Source organism: Condylura cristata, unplaced genomic scaffold (genome assembly GCF_000260355.1).
Source record: "Condylura cristata isolate star-nosed mole 26May11 unplaced genomic scaffold, ConCri1.0 scaffold00024, whole genome shotgun sequence".
Taxonomy (NCBI): domain Eukaryota; kingdom Metazoa; phylum Chordata; class Mammalia; order Eulipotyphla; family Talpidae; genus Condylura; species Condylura cristata.
Window position 1 is genome coordinate 10,829,314 of NW_004567125.1, and position 12,229 is coordinate 10,841,542.

General features: G+C 47.3%; 2 protein-coding genes across 2 annotated transcripts in view; one reads left to right on the forward strand and one right to left on the reverse strand.

The window, feature by feature from the left end:
* The window catches only part of ALDH9A1 (aldehyde dehydrogenase 9 family, member A1), a 23,303-nt gene extending 18,285 nt beyond the window's left edge, over positions 1 to 5,018 (forward strand). The window contains exons 10-11 of the mRNA XM_004688414.2: positions 570 to 682; positions 2,729 to 5,018. Of these exons, the coding sequence (XP_004688471.1) occupies positions 570 to 682; positions 2,729 to 2,823 (208 nt within the window). The 3' untranslated portion in view covers positions 2,824 to 5,018. The remainder of the gene's footprint in view (positions 1 to 569; positions 683 to 2,728) is intronic.
* A 3,042-nt stretch (positions 5,019 to 8,060) lies between these two features.
* MGST3 (microsomal glutathione S-transferase 3) overlaps positions 8,061 to 12,229 on the reverse strand; it is a 17,163-nt gene continuing 12,994 nt past the window's right edge. Inside the window, exons 3-6 of the mRNA XM_004688416.2 lie at positions 11,823 to 11,896; positions 11,235 to 11,292; positions 9,212 to 9,284; positions 8,061 to 8,304 (exon numbers count right to left, since the gene is read on the reverse strand). Of these exons, the coding sequence (XP_004688473.1) occupies positions 8,168 to 8,304; positions 9,212 to 9,284; positions 11,235 to 11,292; positions 11,823 to 11,896 (342 nt within the window). The 3' untranslated portion in view covers positions 8,061 to 8,167. The remainder of the gene's footprint in view (positions 8,305 to 9,211; positions 9,285 to 11,234; positions 11,293 to 11,822; positions 11,897 to 12,229) is intronic.

The following is a 12,229-nucleotide window of genomic DNA, read 5'->3' on the forward strand; positions in this document are numbered from 1 at the left end:
GCACCTTCCTCCTGGTCCTCCCTGGCCCAGTGAGGTGTGGTTGTGAGCTGTCTTTTTACTTTCTTGACTCATTTGCAGCATAAAAATTTTAAACATTGATAAGACTTTTATTACTCCATTTTTTCTTCTGTCCCTTACATTCCATGTCATGTCAGGGAAGATGATGGTTCATCCAAGGTCACAAAGATTTATTACTGTTTTCTTTGATGAGTTTTATGATCTTAAGTCTGTGATCCATTTGTATTAATTTTGCGCAAGGGGTAAGACAAGGGTCACTCTCCATTCTGTTGCATGTGAAAGTCTGGTGGTTACAGCACTACCAGACGCCTTTTTTATCCATTGAAATGTTTTGGCATCTTTGATGCTGGAACTTATTTTATAGATGATTTTGGCTGAGACTGTAAAACTCTAATCCTCAATTGTTTGACCTGAGTGACGAAAGATTTTAAACAAGGTTTTGAAGAGTCAAGGCTCAGTTATTATTTTGAGACTTTTAGAACTGGCAGTCTGACTTTACCTGTTAAAGTTGTAGAAGAACCTGAATAATGGATACGATCTCTCCTGCTCAGGGACATCCAGCGTGCTCACAGAGTGGCGGCCGAGCTTCAGGCTGGAGTGTGCTTCATCAACAACTACAATGTCAGTCCCGTGGAGTTGCCCTTTGGTGGATACAAGAAGTCAGGTGAGGAGCCGGAAAGCGTGAGAGCGGTGGGGCCCCATCAGTGCTGGTGATCTAGTCCCCACAGCCCAGGTTCCTCCTCCTGACTGTGCGTCTGAATCACCTGGGGAGATGCAAGGCTTCCTGCTGCTCCCCAGACCACCTGCCTCCATCTCCGAGAATCTTTAAATGTTTTCCTACAGCTCTCCAGAAGGTTCTGATACATAAGCAGCTGGTCTGTGAACTGCTGCTGTACAGCTCAAAAAGGTGTAAGCCACTCCTGCTCCTATACGAGAGCTCACATATTGTGTTCTAAAGTCGGAGCTCAGGAAGCGTACATTAATTTATTTTCTGCCATGCTAAATCAATAAGAAACCCTCAGTCTCACATTTTACAGTCAGCACAGTCATCATCATGGCACTGGCTGGCCCACAGGGATGTTTCCCTTAGCCACTGCCCAGGCGTTTCCTGTACCCACCCATCACTCCGCCGTGTGAGCACAACAGGGCAGGTTTCTAAGTCTCGTGTACTGGGAGGGTCCAGGCTTCTGGGTTTGTTGTCTGTAACTATTCTCTGAAGGCCCACATGCTGCGGTATGAATGTTAGTTTGGACTTTGTGGAGACCCCATTCTCAGAGGCTGATCTGCAGGCGTGCCGCTTCTCACATCCTGACCCCACAGCACCCCCTGTGGGACCGCTTCCTTTCTGCTCTGCCTTTCCCCACCTTAGTCTTTTCTACACAGCACCGAAGTGATCTTAAAACACAAATCAGATCCCGCTCTCTGACTGCGCCTAGCATTCCTGAGAAGTTTCCATTCACTAATGTCAAGTCTATGTCACTGTTCACTAATGTCAAGTCTAATGTCAAGTCTGTTCTCCACACCATGACCCCGAGGGAGTCCCGTATTAGGCCGCAGATTGTCACCCCTGAGCGAAGTCATTATGGTGGGTTGCAAACAGAAGTTTTCTTTTTACTGAGATCTGTCAGAAAAGTGCAGTTTCTCACACATAGGAGGGTAAAAGCGGTCACATGAAACTTTGGTGTCTGTTATGTCTATTAATGTTTACCTGTGACCTGGCTGCTGAGGGTCGAGATCGCCAGAGTCCATTTTCACTCCGGTCAGATCCAGGCCACCTCAGCCCACCTTCCCCTCACTCTCTGCTCTCCCATGTGTGTGTTCCTATTTCCGTTCTCAGATCTGCCCTGCCCCACCATCTTTTTCCCTCAGCCTGGAATGCTTTGTGTAAAAGCCTGTGTGTGCTTTGAGTAGCTAGCATCTCTGACCTTTAATCCTCAGAAAAGCTATCCCTGACTCTCATCTAAAGCAACTCTCTCCACTGTTGCACTCTCTTCATAATTTGCAATCATTGTATATGCTTGTTTTCACCTGCTCTATGCTGCAAAAATGAAAGCTCTGTGAAAGCAGAGTGTGTGCCTGTGTTGTTCAAGTGCCTGGCACACAGTGGGCACAGGAGAAGCCTTTGTGGGTGCAGGGAGGCAGCCTGGCCTAGCCAGGTGGCTGTGGCCAAGTCACCTCCTCTGTCCCTCCCCTTGGGATATGGCACATATAGCCAAAACTCGGCGACTCAGCAGTGTGCTCACACTTGCAGGCCAGCAAAGCCAGCTCCCAAACCTAGACTTTGGAATTCTACTTTCACACCTTTTTCTACAAAAGTAAATAAGATAAAATGAAGGCATCAGGGTGATTGTTGCAGAGAACACCTGCCCCTTCTCAGACACCTGCCCAGAGCAGTGAACACCTGCAGACTGTGGTGGGTCTCGGCAGTGGGTGTGGTGACCTGCATGGGCCGGGGAGTGTGATCCTGTCTGAGTCATAGACAATGCTGGGATCCAGTGTTACCTCAGTACAAATAGTCCTGCTGGTAGGAAATGAGACCCATCCTCAAAGGCCAGCTCCCAAGCCCAGCTCTGCTGCGCCTACTTGTATCTGAGGATTTGGTTCCAGAACTCTTAAGTTGTGTTATTCCTCCAGCCCTGCCTATGACAACTGCCAGGTCCTGTCACACCATGCAGCGAGGGCTCTAACTCGCCCCTTCTCTTGCTTTCAGGGTTTGGCAGAGAGAATGGCCGCGTGACCATTGAGTACTACTCACAGCTCAAGACTGTGTGCGTGGAGATGGGTGATGTGGAGTCTGCTTTTTGAAGACAAGCGGTCAGCCTGGCCAGGCTGTGGACTGTGGACTGTGCGAGGCCGTTGAGCTGCATACTGCTTTAAATCCAGATGGGTGGCCGTTCAGGACAGGGGAATGGCCAGTGTTATTCTTCACCTGCCAATCATCTTCCTAATTGAAAATGTGACAAGTGCCTTTTAGATATTAATCGAGAATGTTGTGAATTAATCTGTAAGAGCCAGCAACATGATTCTGGAGCACGAGTTGAACAGGATTGCATCAACGCATATCTGACTGTGGTTACTGTCCATTTCCTAGCTGGCTTTAAAGTTTGTTCCTGGTGGAGTCAGTCAGTACAGATGATTTCTGCTCCCTGACATTAAGTCCTGGCCCCTTATCACCCCTCTGAGAGAGCTGATGGGGAGGGAAGGGCAGAGATAACAGATGGGTCACTGCTGTGTGAATGTGAACTTGCAGGGCTAGCACCTCATTTCCACCTAGAGCTGTCTCCAGCCCTTGAGGCAGAGTGTGCTCTCCGGGATGGAAGAGTGGCCAGTACTGTACACGTTGGTGCGTTACGGTAGCATACTAAAATTAAATCACCCTGGTCATCCTTTCATGTCATGCTTTGAAACTAAACACATCTTAATATCATAGTCTGACCAAGGATAGGGCTGATGTTACAAGTACAGGACAGAGGATTTGATCTTGTTTGCAATGAGGACAAGAGGGCCTATAGCGGTTGCTGTAATAAAACTCATATGGCCCAGGTGAGCTCAGGCTCCCCAGCCTCTGGGGCAGAGCCTGGCCTCCAAGAGCTGTTGGGTGGCTGTGGCCTGTAGGGCTTCAGGGCCTTGCCGTGTCCTCCCTCCGCTGCTTCCTTCCTGGAGGTCAGTTATGAGAATTGTTGCAGTGACTGTGGAGTGAGAGGGCCACAGCCAGCTGTCTGGATCCCCAGGAAAGCTGGTAATGGTAATCATTCTGAGAGTGAGGGCCTCACAGCCAGGGGAGAAGCTGGCTTAAGTCTGAATCTGGAGGCCTGAGAACCAGGAGCACAGGTGTCTGAGAGCAGGCCAAGATGGAGGTCTCAGCACAGAGGGAGAGCTCACCCTTCCTCTGCCTCTTTTGTTTGGGCCTTGAATGAATTGAATGCTGCCCACCCACATGGGTGAGGGCCTCCTGCTTTACTCAGTTCAGATGCTAATGATTTCTGGAAACATGCTCATCATCCAGGCACCTAGAAGTAATGTTTCACTAGCCATCTGGGCATGTTCCATTTGACACTTGACCATCACAGTAGCTCATTTTGTGGTCATAAATAAGGCATGATTCTTGTTATTGGGCCTGTGTCTAATTACATATGATGATAGGCAAATTCTGTCCATATAAACCACAAGACCACTTGAATCCTCTTCACAGAGGATGCAGATACAACACTGGGCAAGCCAACAGAATGTTCTCACTCAATCTTAGGGGATTCAAGTGTGACTTAGACACTGGGAGAAAACTAGTTTCTGCCAATTCCTCAAAGAGAAACCGGGGGAGGGAGCCAACAGAAGTGTGTCCTCTGTTCAGGCCCTGGGCCCCTCCCAGTGCTACAGTGAGCACAAGAAGACGTTTCTAGGCAGAGAAACTATTCACATACAAAAGGTAGCACAGGCCCCTTTTCTCCCTTTGATTTTCACTGTGGGTACTCCTAAATCTACCACTCTCTAATATGAAAATCTGGCCATGAAAGTTGGTTTAAATTAATGACATCACCCATTTAAGTCAACTAAGGATGGTCCAGAAAACTGGGAGCAGTGAGTCCTTCCTGCCCAGTTGTGAGTTTAACTTCTACAACAATCCCAGGCTGGTTAGGTTCATCTTCAGTTCTCTAAGGTAATTATGGAGTCGTCGATAGATTTTTACAGGCATTGATGCTGAGTTGGGACAGACCAGCTTTCTCTCAGGATTTCTCTGGCTGTCTCTTGTAGTTGTACCACTCAGAGCAACATCGCCCTATGTCCCTCAGCACAGGTGACCCCATCACATGCACGCACGCCCTGTGCTCTCTGGGCCCAGGTGTCTGTAATTCTAGGTGTGCGTGTAATTCTAGGTGTGCGTGCAAGACTGCAGGTGCCAGTCACATGCTAATGTGGGAAGGCATAAAAGGCCTGATTTTTAATTCATTTACTCTACAGCTTTCCGCTGATTAAAAGTGATTTCTTTCTTTTTTACATTGAAAGCTCTTGGTGTCTTTCTTTTCAATATCAGAGGGGGAAATGTCAACAAAAGGGATAGAAGTAACTGACCAAGCCATAGCAATTAAATGAGGCTATGAAAACCCACCCAAAAACTACTCAGCAGTGAGCCATCTTTTCAAAATGAGTCAGCTGTCATCATGTTCTTGCTTTACACGCTACTCTGGCCTTTGGCTGGCCGAACCCACCCGGACCGGCACTGTTCTCTGATGTCTGCGTCTCCCTGCTCACTACTCTGCGGGCCTTGTTCTCCGTCAGGAATCCCACACAGCTGTTCCTCAAACCTGAGCATATGTTCTCTCTAGGTCCTTGCCTGCAGGCTCCTTAAAGCTAGAGGCCAGAAGTGTTTCTCTTTAATGCTAACGTAGCCACTCGTGCTTACTTGGTGGCTATTGAATGTATATCAAAGCATTGCTATTTGAAAATCCATGTTGGTCATGTATCTTCAATTAGAATGTCAACTAAAGACCACAAATGCCCTGTCCTGTGCTCCACGTTTGAGTGAGCAGGTTGGCAGGCCAGACCTGGAGCCTGGCTTCTCAGCTGGGGTCTGTCAGACGCAGCCGCTCAGCCTCAGTTCAGACTCTGCAACCAAATCTGCATGTTAACAAGAGCTTCAGGTGAGTCTTACGCACGGTTTTGAGGGCTAAACTTCCCAAAGTTGGCTGTTCATTTAGAATTACCCAGAGGAGGTTTTTAAAATCCTGAGATTCTAATTGAATTGAACAGGGGTCTGGCCCAGACCTCTGGATTCTCAAAAGGTCCTGGTCTGGCACTTTAATGGGCAGCCAAGGTGTGAACCGCTTTCCCACTGTGCTTCTGAAGCACTGTATCCACTTGCGATATATAATCACTAATTAAAAACAAACCAGTCTCCGTAGTGCTCTAGCCATGTTTCAAATACTTAAAGCCACATGAAGGTCACAGTTACTGTACTCGACATGGGAGATGGGGTGCCTTCCCATCATAAGTTCCCCTGGGTAGTGACGCTTAAGAAGGAAGGAGCCCAAGGCTGTGCAGTGGGCATGGAGTTAGAAGGGCATCCTTGGGGGCAAGTGCTGTCAGCCATGTGAAGGGAAGTGCGGCCCTTGGAACACAGGGGATCGCCTGGTGACTGATGCTTTGCCAGCAGGTGGCTCCTGTCCCATGTATGTCTGGTGCTAGACCCCAGCTGGCCTTGGCTGCGGGAGTCCCAAGCAGGGCACTGCACATGCACCACAGGTTGACCCTCACAGGGCAATTTAGGGCTGAGGGAGGTGGAAAACATGGCCAAAGACACACAGTTGTCTGCGGAGGGTGATGCTTCAGAGTGGTGTGGAGCTACTGTGGGCTGTGGAACAAAACTGAGGTTTTTCTATGGATATAAGCTGTCTGGAATGTACACTGCCAGATTAGCCATGAGTGGTAACAGTATTTATGCCAATGGGCCCACAAAATAGGAAATTTAGGGGCCCTCCCTGGTGGTGCAGTGGGTTAAAGCACAGCACTAAGAAGCTAAAGCCACTTCAGCATGAGTTTGATCCCCGCCCAGGAGGTGACCACATGGCACAGCAGACCTCTCCTGACCCGCCTTTCTTCCTTCAGCAGTGTGCTTCATCAGTCGGCCTGTTCTGCCCCTACCCTGTCTGGTGAATCCTGCACCTCTGGCCTGTACCCCAGTTCTGTATGCATAAATAAATCTTTAAAAAAAAAAAGATAAGGAATTTAACAGAAACAAGCTCACCAGACAAGTAGATAGCTTCTCTAAAACAGTCATCTAGAAACGATTCTGCCAAGTCCTAGGAACTCCCAGAGTACTGTGGAGGGTTGCCTGGGCTCCCACTCCGATCACAACACCTGTTTAAGTATTGGGGGTTTATATGAGACTTCATTGGACCCCATTTCTGTAAGAGCAAACGACAAAGGTAGATCACATTGAAAGCATTGCCTGCCACGATTTGAAGCAAAGGTGAAGGGCCACTGCTCACTAATGCCAGGAACCTCCATCAGGGCTCAACTCTAGGTGTACCTCCTATTAACAACCAAAAAGACAAAGCTCAACAAGACCCCAGCTTCCTACTAATTCTTAATTCTATTATTTAAGCTAGGGCTACCCAAACCCACCAATCACCATTACCTTCATCTTATGAAGGCATATTTTTTTTTTGTAAAGATTTATTCATTTATGCATACAAGAACTGGGCATAGGCCAGAGGTGTGGGGCTGGGATGGGTTGAGAGGATTCACCAGAGACAGAATGGGGAGTAGAACAGGTGGGACTGACTAACGTAAACTGCTGAGAGGAGCAGCAGGTGAGACAGTAGAGGTCTGCTGTGCTTGTGGGTCAACTCCCTGGTTGGAGATCGAATTTGTGTTGTAGTGGCTGCAGATAGCTTCACAGTGCTGTGCTTTAACACACTGTATCACCAGGGTTATATTAAAGGGGCATTCTTTTAAAAAAAAAAAAAGATGTAAAAATAAACTATATTATTTTAAAAGATTGTTTATGCATACAGAACTGGGGTACAGGCCAGAGGTATGGTGGGTGAGAGGATTCACCAGAGACAGAGTGGGGAGCAGAACACATAGATTGACAAAGTACACTGCTGAAGGTCGCAGTGGGCAGGTCAGGAGAGGTCTGCTGCACCATGTGGGTCAGCTCCCTGGCCAAGGTCGAACTGTGCTGCAGTGGCTTGGAAGAGCTTTCTAATGCGGTGCTTTAACCTGTTGTGCCACCAGGGAGAGCCCTCATTTCAGTTCTTAATATAAGCATCTTCTAGAGATTTTAGAAACCCTTGTTATCCTAGCACCAAGTGGTAAGGTAAACTTGTAACTAAAGTTAAAGACTTTCCATCATTGAACTCCAACTTCTCACCAGCACGGCCTGTTTAGGACCATGCCTACAATTAGACATTCCCAACTCCACTTACCTAGTAGCACCTGCTGGCAGGGTGAGGGATCCTCACACCTGTGTCTCCTCTCATCTAGGAGAACAGGTCACTTGTTTTAGGAAAAAACTCACAAAGAAATAAGTGACAGAGTCAGGATTAGGTATGAGGCTGATGCCAGATAAGTTTTTATTATATTAAAAAAAAAAGTAACTGGAAATAAGTCACTCAAAGTGAATGAGAGCTTTCAAACACCTGGTAATTCTTTAATGGCAGCATTTAGCTCCACTGCCCAGGCCAGTTTTGACCCAACCAAGATGCTGGAAGGCAGAGCACACAGTTGTGCCCATCAGGCCAATGAGGGCGATGGAGCCCAGGACTCCCCGACTTCGCTTGCTGGGTTCTGGAAAAGAAAAATACAAGAGCAGAAGTTACAGGGGATGCTCCAGTGGGACGCTGCTCACAGCTTCCACAGCTGTCCTGAGGGGGCATCTGGACTGGACATCCGAACACTTGCTCCTAAGAGGCCAACCAACTCTTTAGCCTCAAGCTGTGGGCAAAGGACTGTGCCATAATAGGGTTGGCGAATGTCGGAAAAATCTTAAGACTGTGGGAAAGATGGCGGAGACCTCAAGGAAAGGGGGTGGGAAGAAGGGTTAGACGTGGTCAGTTTGATAGTGTACTGGGAGGCAGTGGGGCACACGCACACCAAGGTGTGAAGCTGTGCTCCCGAAGTTATATAGTTTTGTAAACAAAAGGCAAATCAGTAATTTTAAAAATTACTGATTTTACATAGTTAGAAAAACTTTGGTATAGTGAATCGAGTAACATTGTTCGAGGACCTTCGGAAGAATTCCCCACTTCTCGGAGAAGTTAAGTACAGCTCAGAAAGTCTTTTTTGCCCCACCCGGCGGGGCACAGTATTTAAAGCGGTGGGTTGCAGCAGGAGCTCGGGGCATCACACTGGGTGTGAATCTGACTTAAAGTTGACATAGGTCTGTGACTTAGAATCTCAATCTTGCTAAAGCTGGGTTCCCCCATGTACAAAATGGGCTGCTGTTGTCTAGATCATATAATTTTAAGACTAAATAGCTTATACAATGTTCTTAGAACAGCAGGTGACACAGAAAATACTTAATAACAGCAAGCTTGTTCCTACTTAAAGATCAGTAAAAGAGTAAATAATGGACCTTTCACGTAAAGATCAAGTTTCTTTCCCTTTTTCAAAACTCTTGCTAACAAGAAAAATGCAGCAGCAGCAGCAGCAGATTCCAAATGTGTGTTCCTGGCAGCTGCTCCTCTATACTTACCTCCAGTGTAGTAGCCATACGCATAAAGAACTCGCCCAACAATCCAGGCTATGCCCAAGCCAGAAGCTACACGCTAAAACAGAAGAACTACATTAGAATCTGCATCAAAGAAACAGACAATACTTTATTGACATGAGGTTGACTACAGAATGTTTTAGCAAAAAGTTAATAATTTCATGGACATGGTAAAATACACTGACAAAGTTAGGGTGGAATCCAGTCCTTTGTTTCAGTGACTCCTCTGTGGTCTGCTGGGGGTGGGAGCTGGCGTTCACCTTCTCTTATGTTGGGGCGGGGGCTGCCCTCTTGCCCTGGGGACTCAGGGCACAAGGAAAGGAGGGGCCGGCTGGAGACGGAGGGTGAGCAAGGGGATGACCTATGTCAGGCTCGCAGAGAAGCCCTGTCATCTCCAACAGGCCAGAGACGGATCTTTACCTCCAGCTACCAAGTGAAGCTCTGTTCGAACAACGGGGAGAATGAACCATGTGATAAACCCCAAAATGTGTGGTGTTGGAGGAGGGAGTGTCTGCGTTCCCCAGTAGCTGAGAAGAGCTAGCTTAGGCAAGATGAAAACCCTTCCTTTTGTTGTCATCCTAGGGTGATCCATTTAGGCAAAGCAAGTCAGGGGACAGTAAGAAAGACGCTGTGTGAAAAGCCTTCTGGGGACTCTCCAACTTAGCGGGTTGGTAAAGCTACTGCCTTAGAATTTTTAGTTGCGATTGGGTGATGTGAGATACCAGTAAGAATATGAAACAAATAAAAATAAAACCCCCGCCCTTGAAGTCACTGTCCATGAGCTCTGTGGTCTCTGTCGGGCCATTTCTACTAGAATTTCACATAGTGACCATCAACCTGGGAATAAGACTAGCTGCCTGTCCTCAGAGTAGTTGTTAAGAGTGTTTTAAAGACTAAGCACAGAGTGGGATCTAGGGGACAGGGCAGCGGGGGGGGGGGGGTGGACACCAGTGAGGCCTCATCACCAGCAAGTCTATTCAGACCAACCGACTGAGTCACTTGCTAGGAGTGGAGCTCCTAAGGGCCAGGAGAAAGAAGTATCTTCCTGATGTTTGAAAAAATGCAAGACTTCAGGTTTTTAAAACAGGAGTGTCCCCTCGGGCCACTTATTAACAAGAGCACAAGGACATTCAAGAGCAGATCAGGGGATTACAAAATATTTAGCACTGGCCGTGTGAAGTGCCAGGATTCTGGTGAGAACTCAGGAAGTCTGGGTCCTGGAAAGGAAACACTTTTCGTCTAAGGCAAACTCTGAATGGGTCAGATAAACTTGTTTTGTGTAGGTGGGTGACAGTGCAGATTAGAGGGCCCACCCGTGTTCTCATGGCCCTCAGACCCCAGACTGCGCTCCACCTCCAATTATCCCACTGTGCTGGCCTCATTGTTCTCTGCGGACCTCACTCTTACTCCTCTGACTGGAAGTTGTGGGGGACCTCTACAGCACCTGCTCCCTCTCCTGTAAGTCTTATTTAATCCTCACCTCAGCAAGACCCCTCGGCTCACCCTCCCCCCCAACCCCATTCAAAGCTGTCTCCTGCTCTCCTCCCTTTCCCCAGGTCCTGTGTCCTCCCTGGCATGCATCATCTGCTAATGGGCTACACAGAGCACTCAGGCGGGTTTTTGTTGGTCTGACCTACAGTCTCTGCCTCTTTGGTTGGCTGCTATCAAGTATTAATCAATCCAACTGATCAGGAAATGTTGCACAAAAGAATAGGCAAAAGAAGATGGACGGACATGAACCTTTTAGAATTAGACAGACCTGAGTTTGAATTCTGATGCTTCTATTCTACAATTATGCTTCTATTCCCCAATTACATTGGGGAAGTTACATAATGTCCAAGACATTTCTCAGAAAAGTGGACTTACATACAATTCTGTAAAAAATAATGGAATGAGATTCTCTTAAATACATGATACCCAGACAGTGAAGATATTTATTAAATGTTCGCTCCCTTCTCCCCTCCTTGATAGCTCAGGGAACTAAATCCAAATAGATGGGGAAACTTACCGGGTGGTAAACACCTCCAACAGCTAGAAAAAATAAGAAGGGAGGGTACACTTCCAACCTGGAATAGACAGAGGCTTTTTTTAAAAAGTGCCCTATTTACATATGCCTGTGTAAAACCTTACATTCTTACTTGCTAAGTTAGACTCTTGTGTGTAAAAATAAACATTGGCTGGGGAAAGAAGATGCAGTTACTAAGATCCACCCTTTTTTGCTCTGCCTGAGATTAGAAGAAATTCAGAGCATGCTGAGTAAGGGAGTTTAGGTCTAACGAATGGGGGAGGTCTTGGCAGACGGAGCAGATTTCTGCATACAGCTCAAAGCCTCTCACGCCTCCGTATCAGCTTAGATGGAGCATGAGCGAACACCGGAGAAGGGTACTGCCACGTTAATGCCATTTTGGGGAGGATTATTAAGAGTCCTGCCATTCTGATAACTCCTAATCTTACTTAACGTTAAATCTGTTCACATCCATATATTTTATGATACGTTTAAGGACTGCCCATAAATATCACCATCCTCTGATTCAGCAAGGTGCTGAGTCAGAAATCACCCATCTTGCAGGTGGTTCCCAGGGGAGCCCACACTCACGTATTCTGGTGGGCTCGCTGAATGCAGTTGAAAAGGTGCCCATTTTCAGGGTCGGTGCTGTACATGGTAGGGTACTGTTGAAAACAAAGTGCATGCTGATCAGCTGGTCAAAACGCCACTAGAGGCAAAACAGCATCGATGTTGTCATCTGTCCCATGGCACCTTCTATGGTGCCCCTGATAGGTGATACTTTCTGCTTAAATATTGGCAGTTTGACAAGGATCTCAATCCTCAGAGGCAGATTCAGTCTCTATTCATATTCAGCAAGAGGGTTATGTCTGTGCCACAGCTGCAGAGGGGAGAGGCAGCGTGCACCAAACTCTTTGCTTCTGACATTCTGCCATCTCTGGTGGATCTTGGAGGCCTGCAAAGATGCCACAGGAAGCGAGTAGCTTCTTCCCAAGAGT